The sequence below is a fragment of the Somniosus microcephalus genome, chromosome 33 (assembly GCF_052327205.1).
Source record: "Somniosus microcephalus isolate GS21.2 chromosome 33, FLI_Smic_1.0, whole genome shotgun sequence".
Classification (NCBI taxonomy): Eukaryota; Metazoa; Chordata; class Chondrichthyes; order Squaliformes; family Somniosidae; genus Somniosus; species Somniosus microcephalus.
Window position 1 is genome coordinate 32,977,276 of NC_141019.1, and position 12,572 is coordinate 32,989,847.

A 12,572-nucleotide genomic window follows, 5' to 3' on the forward strand; every position below is an offset into this window, starting at 1 on the left:
CTGACAGTCACACTCTCCCCTTACTGTACCTGTGCTTTCCTCTGAGGTGTGACTATACTCTGGAGCAAACTGTCCAGAAGTTCCTCCCCCTCCCTGATGTGTTGGAGTGTCTCTAACTCGCACTCCTGATGTGGCAATCTGGGACAGTCTAGCTGTCCACAAACTCCCACATATTACAGTCCCAACACATAGCCTGCACTGCCATTTCTAGTCTTTATTTGTTAACTTGTTAGTAGTAATTTATCTCTAGAGCCAATAGGATCACTTGAGGACTAGTATTAATTATTTGATGGATTACTTTGATATCTAATTAATTAGTAATTTCTTACTCTGGTTATTTATTATGTATAACATTAATTTAATACTATTTGGGTAATTAATTACTCAGATTTATTTACTTATATTATTTACTTATTTAACTTTTATTTAGGTTTAATAGTTTAGAAAGTGTATAATAAATGAAGTACTTAGCTGAGTTCCTGAGGTTCTGCCGCTCCTCCTGCCACTTGCTACCGACGTCACTTTTTGAATTTTTCCCCGCCTCTGTTTTGGTGCCGCTGCTAGCTGGTTCTTGTGCAGCTTTTAAATGCTCCACCTGTGTTTTGGTCTGCTTTGCTGCAGTGTCGTTGCTGCTCGTTTCTTGCGCTGCTTTTAAATGCACTGCCTATTCCGATGTGCTTTGCTGCAGTGTCGCTGCTGCTCGTTTCTTGCGCTGCTTTTAAATGCACTGCCTATTCCGATGTGCTTTGCTGCAGTGTCGCTGCTGCTCGTTTCTTGCGCGGCTTTTAAATGCGCTGCCTATTCCGATGTGCTTTGCTGCAGTGTCGCTGCTGCCCATTTCTTGCACTGCTTTTAAATGCACTGCCTATTCCGATGTGCTTTGCTGCAGTGTCGCTGCTGGTTTCTTGCGCTGCTTTTAAATGCACTGCCTATTCCGATGTGCTTTGCTGCAGTGTCGCTGCTGCTCGTTTCTTGCGCTGCTTTTAAATGCACTGCCTATTCCGATGTGCTTTGCTGCAGTGTCGCTGCTGCTCGTTTCTTGCACTGCTTTTAAATGCGCTGCCTATTCCGATGTGCTTTGCTGCACTACCGCTGCTGCCTAGTTCTTGCACAGCTTTTAAATGCGCTGCCTCTCCCGTTGTGCTTTGCTGCACTGCCGCCTGGTTCTTGCACTGCTTTTAAATGCGCTGCCTCTCCCGTTGTGCTTTGCTGCACTGCCGCCTGGTTCTTGCACTGCTTTTAAATGCGCTGCCTCTCCCGTTGTGCTTTGCTGCACTGCCGCCTGGTTCTTGCGCTGCTTTTAAATGCGCTGCCTCTCCCGTTGTGCTTTGCTGCACTGCCGCCTGGTTCTTGCACTGCTTTTAAATGCGCTGCCTATTCCGATGTGCTTTGCTGCAGTGTCGCTGCTGCTCGTTTCTTGCGCTGCTTTTAAATGCACTGCCTATTCCGATGTGCTTTGCTGCACTACCGCTGCTGCCTAGTTCTTGCACAGCTTTTAAATGCGCTGCCTCTCCCGTTGTGCTTTGCTGCACTGCCGCCTGGTTCTTGCACTGCTTTTAAATGCGCTGCCTCTCCCGTTGTGCTTTGCTGCACTGCCGCCTGGTTCTTGCACTGCTTTTAAATGCGCTGCCTCTCCCATTGTGCTTTGCTGCACTTCCGTTGCTGCCTGGTTCTTGCGCTGCTTTTAAACGTTCCGCACCAGGCCAGTTACACACAAGTTGTGCTCCACCCTGTGTCCTTTAGATTTAAGGACACAGCGATGGAAAATATACAGGAGAAACAGTGGGGGTGGTAGGCAGTAAGAGCTTGGAGAGCACAAGGGTATCAAAAGCAGAGGCAAGGGAGCTACTGAGCAGATGGAGTGAGGTGGGTGGAGGACCAGAGGAGAAGTTGGGAATTTGAGAAGAGCATTGGAAAGGGAGCTGGGGGAACACATTTCCCAGGAGCACAGTGTGACTGTAGAAGGATTTGAAGCAGACAGGACAATGTGGCTGTTAAGGGAAATGAGGAAGTGGTCGAGATGGCTTTGGTAAAGATAGAAACCTCGGAGGTGGCGAGGCCTCTCTCTCGAAATGACTACTTTGAGCGGGTGGCCGTGTGTGGGAGTTTACATTGGGTGGGGGGGGGGGGGGGGGGAGGAAGACGAACTACTCATGTTTAACGATATTTTTAGAAGACCAACACCTCCTTCCCTCGCCTTCCTCAATTTTAAGAAAAAAAAAACAAGCGTTGGATCTGAATCTGCAAACAAGATTCTATCACGTATAAAGTGAGATTTTCCAGCCAACGGCGGACAACTCATTTTTTTCTGAAGGGCCCTGACTAAAACATGAACCATGTCTGTTCTCTCCACAGAAGCTGGCTGACCTGCTGGGTTTCCAACATTTTCCACTTTATTTGGCTGTGCAATATTATTTTGATCCATCCTTCGCCGTCTTACCTGCTTAAGGTTTCAGAATAGAAGAACAGCAGCAGCCCGAAAACAAAGATAACGATCAGCTGAGGATCGAAACCTGAAAAAGATAGGGTCGGGGTGAGAGGGATACACAATTCTACCCAACAGCACACTGGAAAAAGTTCAACAAATTTAGACACAATGAAATTCAGTCAGAAAGGAATAAAAAACAGCCCAGCTTCGTTCTCCTTTCTTAAAAAAAAACAGAAGAGCCCAAAGTGCTCGAATGGCTCAGTTGGTAAGTACAGGTCCCAGTGCAATATTGAGGATGCAAAGGTCGACCCTTGGTTTATACTGAACTAGCCAACTGCTTTTTTATTTTAAAAGCACATACGTGGGACCATCAAGCTCAGCTGTGACAGCCTCCACAGTCAAATAGCCTGATGTGCACACATGAAGAACGGCCACTTGGGCGAGGTAGTGGAGAGGGCTGGAGTCTGTAGGTTCTACCTCAACAGCAGAGGGATGAAAAAAAATCAGAAGTCTTGCAGGCAGCCTAGAGGTGTAATACACTCACTTACTACACCACAGACTGACTGAATCCCAGACAGACATTGGCCCAGAAATTCGGGTCGGAGGCTTCCTGCGGGTGCAAGCCCTCCGACCTGCACTTACCTAGCGCGCCGGCCGTTGTGCTGTGGGCCCACGTGGGATTCCGATCCTGGGCCTCCTCCAGCTGCCGGCGCGCCGTGCTTGTGTATCCCAGGGGCGCAGTTAGTTCGAAGCGTCCCCTGGGATCACGTGGGCCATGGAGAGCCAATGGTAGCAGGGAAATGCCCATTCATAAAATTGACAGGAAGAGCTGTCAAAACTATAAATACAAATCAGCCCCAAAACATAACTAAAACTTCAAATAAATAAAAAAATCACATTTTTAAAAACTATAAAAGTTATTTTATGTAACTTAAACAATAATTTAAATTTTTGAAAAAATTAATTCGTTTCTAACGGCGCTAAAAATAAACTTACCTTTCTTTAAAGTATTTAAAAATAATAAACCTGTGGAAAAAATGTTTTAATTTTACTTAATTCACCACTTACCTTGTTAAAAGCAGGCCTTGCGATTGCTTTTTAAAAGTGTAACTCCTGGAGACTTACCCTCCCGGAGAAACCTGCAAGAAAAACTGAAGTTCCAGGCGCACGCGTTCGACTTGTGAACCCCTTCCTTTAAGGGAACGGAAGTTCCGGTTTCCCGCGCATGCGCGAAACCGGCACTTCCGTTGGGCCTACGCGTGAGTACCCTGCGCGTACTCACCCTTGGGGACCCGAATTTCTGGGCCATTGGCTCAGAAAAAAAATGTGCTTTATATTGAAAAATTACATGTGCGCGCACACGTACTGTGTGTTTATAATTTTGCTTGTGTCTTTCTGCTTCTTGGTATCATTTTACTTACATAAAATAATCTGGAACAGTTTAGCCTGCATCAAGAGAGTTCTAACCGTGTGATATTTTTCAGTCAGTCATTCAGAAGATTGGTGATGTGGTGGGCATGTCATGTACTCTCCAGTAAGCGTTTCACCACAATCGAAGGGAATGCTTAGATCTGGGCTATGTAAACCCAAAAACGAGAGAGAATAAAGATGCAGGTTCAGTTCCTAGGAAACTGCCTGCTTATAGAAACTATTGGCAAGGCAGTTATGAGAAAATATGCAGAATAGTGACAATCAGCATTACTGAGCAAAGTTCCATTTGAGAGAAGATGGCAGCGTAGATACAACACAGCAAGAATGTGAACTTACGCCAACATCACTGCCACTGCAAAACACAACACTCAAATTATGAGGGATCAAATTGATTGAAAACTCACGTCGTGTCAACAGGACATGATACGGAGCCTCTGCACTGCTCGGTTCCACTTGAAAGCAGGTTTTCTTGCTGAACAGGTCGACGTTAATGTACGTTTCATTCACTTTCTCCTTTAACATGGACATCGCCGACTCCACGATCCAACTCCACACGCCTGGAGTTTCCAGCTCCACTTCATCTATTTGCTTTATTTTAAATTTCTCAGAGCTGTTCACTCGGATCTGGAGATAAATAAAGGAACAGCCAGCAATAGGACAGCAAACATATTTCCAACAGGACTATGGGTATTCCTTGTGCACCAGTAAAGGACAACACACCATTACTACAAGTGCGTACCATCTACAAGATGCACTGCAGCAACTCGCCAAGGCTTCTTCGGCAGCACCTCCCAAACTCACTACCTCTACCACCTAGAAGGACAAGGGCAGCAGGCGCATGGGAACACCACCACATCCAAGTCTCACACCATCCTGACTTGGAAGTATATCGCCGTTCCTTCATTGTCGCTGAATCCTGGAACTCCCTCCCTAACAGCACTGTGGGAGTACCTTCACCACACGGACTGCAGCGGTTCAAGGCGGCGGCTCACCACCACCTTCTCAAGGGCAACTGGGGATGGGCAATAAATGCTGGCCTTGCCAGCGACGCCACATCCCGTGAATGAATAAAAAAATTAAGCCAGACTTTACACACAGCACCTTTGAAGATATGGGTTTTAAGGTTTGTAAGAACAGTGAAATATTCTGTTGCACTCCATTGCTCAGAATTTCTAAATGTTTGAATAACTTCACTTGGATAACCCTCTTTGGGAATTTACCACGTGACTTTTGATCAAAAAATCACACTGCCCTTTCAAAATAGGAAAGTTTCATGGAATATGGCACAACAATAAAATCGGTTCAACATAAAGTGGGTGCTTGAAAAATAACATTGTGGTACCGTACATTCGAAGCTCGAGTATCGATGTGCACAAGCAATAACTGCACACCAGCAAGTTCTCCTTCTGGCACAACCACAACATCTCCCAGCCCACCCTGGCACAATCGCAACCTCGCAGTCCCTCCCTCAGCGTATCGCAACCTCGCAGTCCCTCCCTCAGCCTATCGCAACCTCGCAGTCCCTCCCTCAGCCTATTCTCAGTACACTCAACCGCACACCACTTCCCCAGCCCAATCCTGGTATGACCGTGACTGCTCGCCACTTCCTCCCCACTGGTGCACCAGAAGAATTAACTTACCCCGACCCCTGCCCCCTCTCCAAAGAGCAACTCCACATTACCCTAGTGTCAGAACCCAAAAGCTGATTAATATTCATCATTTAAACAGATCAAACTAATTGGTTGGCATTCTTTGCCATGTCAGAGGGTGAAAATTCTGCCTGCCTTAGCCCAGGACCTGAAAAATATCTTACGAGTATCTACTTCTGGTGATTCAACTGGTCCACGGAGCCACACGATAGTATCAATCATGTGCGTTCCACAAACAATCCCCAATCTCCCACTACATAGTCTGCTTCCCTGTTCCCGAAGGTCTAACCCTGCTCCAGAGATTCCCCAGACTCACATCTTGCTCAGCTCAGCCTCAACCATCCGCTCTACTCATCCTCCCTGAACTCTCCTCTTACCCCAGCCGCCACAGAGACATACTCCTTTCCTCCAAACCCACACCAGGCCAGCCTCAGCACTGGGCCTCTCAAGCATTAGGTATTTGTTTTTAAATGGCTGCATATAGTAGTCTTGGCCAGAAAGGAGATGATTGGGTAATTTCCCCCGTCAATCACTGCTGTAAGTGACTGGGACTGATTTTACGCACAGAATTTGTATTCTGTAACTATCCTCCACTCACTGCATTTTGCTGGAGAAATAATCCTGGCTGTACTCGGGAGACTCTGTTTGCTGTAGTTTTGATCATGAGTTCGGAGACTCTCCTGTCCCACCCCACCTCCACCACATTGGCTGGCTGACACAGTAGTGTCAATATTCCCCGTTTTTTTAAAAATCTGAGCGTGGCTCACACATTCAACAACCACCCCCAAAAGCAGCCCAAGGTGGCGTCTCAGAGGTGCAGGAATGTTCCTGTGACTGCGCCAATATCAAAGTTGACTCGGGCGCCCCTTGGCTTGTAGGTATTAGAACTGCAACGCAAGCAAGGCTCCCATCGTGATTTGAATAGGGAAACTTTGGTACTATATTTTTTTCTGCAGGAATTTAGAGACAACTTATATTCAAATTAAAAATCAGCATTAGATATTTGCAGCTGGAAAGTGAGCTCCTTTGTCTCAGTGGCAGAGGGAAGATAGTTTAATGTCATTTCTATGACTCATTCACACTTACGATGAGGGACAAGTGGTCTATGTGGGAGAACGAAGATCATTTGATATGTAAAGCAGGATCCAATGCTTTGTTCTAGGCGCTTGAAATACAATGGGCATTTGATCTGTAAACTCCAACCACTGCAGACATTCGGAATGATTGTGACTGCTGGCAGCATCAACTCAGGAGACTGGTTGTGGCAGCTACAGGACGGGGACAGATAGAAAGCATAATGGACAGGTGCGACAGGAAATGTGACATATGCAAGACTTTTAATATGTTACATACATAAATAGATACGATTTGATCAATGTACTGTACTGGGGAGTAATCACAAAGGATATTCACCTTAGCTCCACTTCTAGTTATGATGTACTGAGCATCATCCACTACCCAAGAACCCAATCCATATAAATCTGTGAGCAATATTACAGGAAATTCACTAATATCAGTAAAAAGCAATGAGCAACAGATTGATATGTTGCCATACACACTATATACCACTGGAGGCCGCTACAGCACCAACATAACCAAAGGCCAGAGTCAAGTTCAGCTGATCCATGCTCTGCATTTACATTCTGACTATGGAACCAGCGCAGAGACTTTGCTGGCCACTGTTTAACAGGTAGCCAGAACAACACAAACATCAAGAGGTAGCCATGTGCACCAAAATGTGAACCAGAGATTGGCAGTTTGTTGATATATTTTAATAACTATATACACACACACCCCTATTTATTAAAGGTCTTGCATATAGTGTGCACTTTTTAACATAGAAACATAGAAGATAGGAGCAGGCCATTCGGCCCCTCGAGCCTGCTCCGTCATTCAATGAGATCATGGCTGATCATCCAAATTCAGTACCCTGTCCCTGCTTTCTCCCCATATCCCTTGATCCCTTTAGCCTTAAGAAATATATCTAACTCCTTCTTGAATATATTTAATGAATTGGCCTCAACTGCCTTGTGTGGTAGAGAATTCCACAGGTTCACCACTCTCTGGGTGAAGAAATTCCTCCTCATCTCAGTCCTAAATGGCTTACCCCTTATCTTTAGACTGTGACCCCTGGTAATTCTACAACATCCAAATCCCAATCAAAATCTGGCTCAAAATATTTGACAGCATAATCCTGCCCATTGCACTGTACGGTAGTGAAGTATGGGGCCCGCTAAATCACCAAAGCTACACTAAATGGGAAAAACACACAATAGAAGCCCTACATGCAGAATTCTGCCGAAGCATCCTTCGCACCCAAAGAAAAACGCCAACAAATGCATGCAGAGCCAAACTAGGCAGATACCCACTGATAATAAACATCCAAAAACGAGCACTAAACTTCCTAAATCACCTCAAATCTAGCTCCCCAGACACCCTTCATTTCAAAGCCTTTCAGACCCAAGAGCTAAACCCAGAAAAGAGTCCCCTGAGTCAGCTGCTACTGAAACTAAGTACTCAGCCGGACCCTGACCAGCCCCAGACCAACACAGCCGTCCAAACACCAATCCGAGTGAACCAAATCATTAAAAAATGCAAAGAAACCTACCTGGAACATTGGAACAAAATAACCGAAAGCCAAAGCAGATTAGAATGTTACCGGGCCCTAAAAAGAGAATATAAACTGGCAGACTACCTCACGACCATCAGAGACACAAAACAGAGACAGACCCTCACCAGGTACAGACTAAGCGACCACCAACTGGAAATTGAAAAAGGCAGATACAAGAAATCCTGGCAGCCTAGAGAGAATAGAATATGCGATCAATGTCTGGCCGGCGAGGTTGAAACAGAGATGCATTTCCTCCTAAAATGCGAAAAATTCAACACATCAAGAAACATATTATTCAACAAGCTAAGCCAAACAACCCCAGATTTCAAGGAATTGGATGACCTGTCAAAATTGAGATTAGTCCTAGGAGAAGGAGACAGACCATACCTTGGGGCCAAATATGTAACAACATGTCACAACCTGAGGACTGTTTAAAATTAATATTGAACGTACCAAATGAAGTACAAAGACTGTTTAAAATTAATATTGTTTAAAAGTAATATTGTATGTACCCAACAAATGTCAAATCGATTGACACCTACAGAATGTTGGAAAACTGTACCTTTTTGCTATGTAAGCTTTGGCAATATGGTTCTCTGTAAACTTTCATGCCAATAAAGCATTTGAATTGGAAATTGGAAATTGAATTGGTGTACTGGAAAGGCTGGCAGTACTTAAAGTGGATAAGTCACCCAGTCCGGATGGGGTGCATCCTAGGTTTGAGGAAAGGAAGAGTAAAAATTGTGGAGGTGCTGACCATAATCTTCCAACCCTCCTTGGATACAGGGGTGGTGCCAGAGGACTGTAAATGTTCAAAATAGGAGAAACCTGGCAATTTACAGGCTAGTCAGTTTGACGTCGGTGGTGGGGATGCGTTTAGAAACAATAATCCGGGAGAAAATTAACAGCCACTTGGACAAGCAGGGACTAATAAAGGAGAGCCAGCACGGATTTGTTAAGGACAAATCGTGTTTGACGAACTCGATCGAGTTTTTTGAGGCGGTAACAGAGAAGATGAGGGTAGTGATATACCTATCAATTCATCCAATGAAAAGCGACGAGTTAAGATAATAACTATAGGTTTTTATTGGCTAAATAACAGAGCCCACCCTCGTGGGCGATCGGGTCCAACAAGGAGGAATACCAGCCAGTCGACCACCTTTATACCTGGGCAAGCAGGCGGAGCCATGGGCGGAGTCAGCTGTGGTCAGCCCAGGTATAACAGCGTGACAAGAGGTGACCTTGTGTAGTGACACAACAGTGTAAACAGTGATAACCATAGTGTAACGATATAAACAGTGATAACCATAGTGTAACGATAGTGAACGATAAAAGTGGTTTACCACATTCACCCCTTGTTTAGATTAGAGTCCGGCGGGGTGAAGTGTACTACCAGTTCGGGTATGTCAGTCTGTCCGGAGGCCTCGTAAGTCTTTCTGATCGGCGCAGCAGCGGCGGCAGTGATGCAGTATCCGATGTTAATGCTGGTGTCTGCGTGGGCTCGTGGGGTTCCGGCATGCCGTCTACCTGGGCTGGATTTGGGGGGGGTGGGGGGTAACGGTGGTGTCTCAGGGGTGCCCGAGGGTGCAAGGTCTCGTAAGGAGACTGTGTCCTCCCGCCCGTCTGGGTATGCCACATAGGCGTACTGGGGGTTGGCGTGCAGGAGGTCCACCCTCTCGACCAGGGGGTCCGTTTTATGGGCCCTCGCGTGCTTTCGCAGCAAGACGGGCCCCGGAGAAGTCAGCCATGTTGGTAGCGAGGTTCCCGTAGTCGACTTCCTGGGGAAAACAAACATTCGTTCATGGGGGGTGGCGTTAATGGCCGTGCAAAGCAGTGACCGGATGGAATGCAGCGCTGCCGGGAGGACTTCCTGCCAGCGAGAGGTTGGCAGGCCCTTAGACTTTAAGGCTAAGAGAACGGCCTTCCAGACAGTCGCGTTCTCTCTTTCCACCTGGCCGTTCCTTCGGGGGTTGTAGCTGGTGGTCCTGCTTGCAGCAATGCCTCTCGCTAGTAGGAACTGGCGAAGTTCCTCGCTCATGAAGGATGAGCCCCGGTCGCTATGTATATAGTTCGGGAACCCGAACAAGGCGAAGAGGTCGTTCAGGCATTTGATGACCGTGGTACTGGTCATGTCTGGGCAGGGGAAGGCAAAGGGGAAACGGGAGTACTCATCAATGATGTTGAGGAAGTACACATTACGGTCAGAGGACGGGAGGGGCCCCTTAAAATCGATGCTCAAGCGTTCGAAGGGGCGGGTGGCCTTGATCAGGCTTGCTCTGTCCGGCCTAAAGAAATGCGGTTTGCATTCGGCACAGGTTTGGCAGTTCCTGGTCATGGTCCTGACCTCCTCGATGGAGTAGGGCAGGTTGCGGGCCTTAATGAAGTGGTAAAGTCTGGTGACCCCGGGGTGGCAGAGGTCGTTGTGGAGGGTCTGCAGTCTATCAATTTGCACGTTGGCGCATGTACTTCGTGATAGAGCATCTGGGGGTTCGTTCAGTTTACCCGGCCGGTACAAGATATCATAATCATAGGTGGAGAGCTCGATTCTCCACCTCAAGATCTTGTCGTTCTTGATTTTGCCCCTCAGCTTGTTATTAAACATAAAAGCGACCGAACGCTGGTCGGTGAGGAGGGTAAATCGTTTGCCTGCCAGGTAATGCCTCCAGCGTCTTACTGCCTCCACGATCGCCTGGGCCTCCTTCTCGACCGAAGAGTGTCAGATCTCAGGGCCCTGGAGGGTCCTTGAGAAGAAGGCCACAGGTCTCCCCGCCTGGTTAAGGGTTGCGGCTAGGGCGAAGTCGGATGCATCGCTCTCCACTTGGAAAGGGATGGACTCATCCACCGCGTGCATTGTGGCCTTAGCAATGTCTCCCTTTATGAGGGAGAAGGCTGCGCACGCTTCTGCCGTCAGGGGGAAGGAGGTTGACTTCATGAGGGGTCTGGCTTTGTCCGCATAATTCGGCACCCATTGGGCATAGTAGGCGAAGAGCCCCAGGGTTCTCTTCAGCGCCTTTGGACAGTGGGGGAGGGGAAGCTCCATGAGGGGGCGCATTCTTTTGGGGTCGGGGCCGATGACTCCGTTCTCTACTACGCAGCCGAGGATGGCGAGACGCGAGGTGTTAAACACGCATTTCTCCTTATTGTAAGTGAGGTTCGGCTGTGGTCAGCCCAGGTATAACAGCGTGACAAGAGGTGACCTTGTGTAGTGACACAACAGTGTAAACAGTGATAACCATAGTGTAACGATATAAACAGTGATAACCATAGTGTAACGATAGTGAACGATAAAAGTGGTTTACCACAGATAGTGCAGTTGATGTTGTGTATATGGACTTTCAAAAGGCATTTGATAAAGTATATTAGGCTTGTTAGCAAAACTGAAGCCCATGGGATAAAAGGGGAAGTAGCAGCATGGATACAAAATTGGCTACGGGATAGAAAGAAGGAAAGAAAGACTTGCATTTCTATAGCGCCTTTCACAACCACCGGACGTCCGAAAATGCTTTACAGCCAATGAAGTACTTTTTGAAGTGTAGTCACTGCTGTAATGATAGAAAACAGAGTTGCGCTGCTTCCACACCTCACGTAAAACCTACCTTACTGTGGACTCTACCTCATCCATTTAGTCTTCCGAGGGAAAGTTGTGTATAAACACTCCCTGATCCCCAAAGGGAATCGAGCAAAACTCCAGAACACTGTAGAACTGTTGATATATTTGCGATTAAAATATATTTGCATTTTTCAGTGACTTGATCCACAAAAATATTTTTGCCACGAATAATCTAGACCTTTTATATAGTTTGTGGGGGGGAGGGGGTTACAAAGGATGATTTAAAATTCCTTGTGCACCCCTGCAAGATATTCCTTGTGTGGCTATAAATGGTTTTGCAGTACTCATCCATGTCCACATCCCTGCTGTTCCTTAGAGCTTCCCTGATGTTTTCAGAGGTCTAGCACTCGACAGAAATGGAATTAAGGAGACTCCCGAGAATTGCACAAGGATTAGTAAATCTACTAAACTGGGCTTGCAAGGTTTTCCTTGGCTGAGAAATTCAGGAAATCACAAAACCGATTAGATCTTTCATACGATTGTCCCTAAGGTTAAGGGCTCACTGCACTCCTAACGGTGCATGGTGTCTGGCGGCAGGCTTGGCAGACCGAATGGCCGAGTCTTACTCCATGGTAACTTATGCCTTTAAACAGTGGCAGCTGTTGGCAGCACTGCATTAAAATGGCAGCCAACACCAAGATTGACAGAATTCTGTCAAGGGCTTGTCAGCCACTAGAAACAACCATTACATCCTCGGTGCAGCTTTTGGTGCTGAGCAGAGTACTTTCATTACAGTTTACAAGGAGAGCCTGAACTGCACAGGCAGAGACTCAATACTGACAGGCAGCACATTGCTGCAAACGACACGGGGCAGTCTAGCAAACACAATTAGATGTTATAGAA

At 46.7% G+C, this 12,572-nt stretch overlaps 1 protein-coding gene across 2 annotated transcripts in view; it reads right to left on the reverse strand.

Annotated features, from left to right (window-relative positions):
* Nucleotides 1-12,572, reverse strand: part of nemp1 (nuclear envelope integral membrane protein 1) — a 50,456-nt gene that overhangs the window by 19,989 nt on the left and 17,895 nt on the right. The window contains exons 3-4 of one of the 2 annotated variants that reach the window (XM_085972963.1): nucleotides 4,264-4,483; nucleotides 2,441-2,513 (exon numbers count right to left, since the gene is read on the reverse strand). In XM_085972963.1, the coding sequence (XP_085829089.1) occupies nucleotides 2,441-2,513; nucleotides 4,264-4,483 (293 nt within the window). Of the gene's footprint in view, nucleotides 1-2,440; nucleotides 2,514-4,263; nucleotides 4,484-8,570; nucleotides 11,662-12,572 lie in introns of those variants that run through there. The other variant, XM_085972964.1, reaches the window with a different exon arrangement.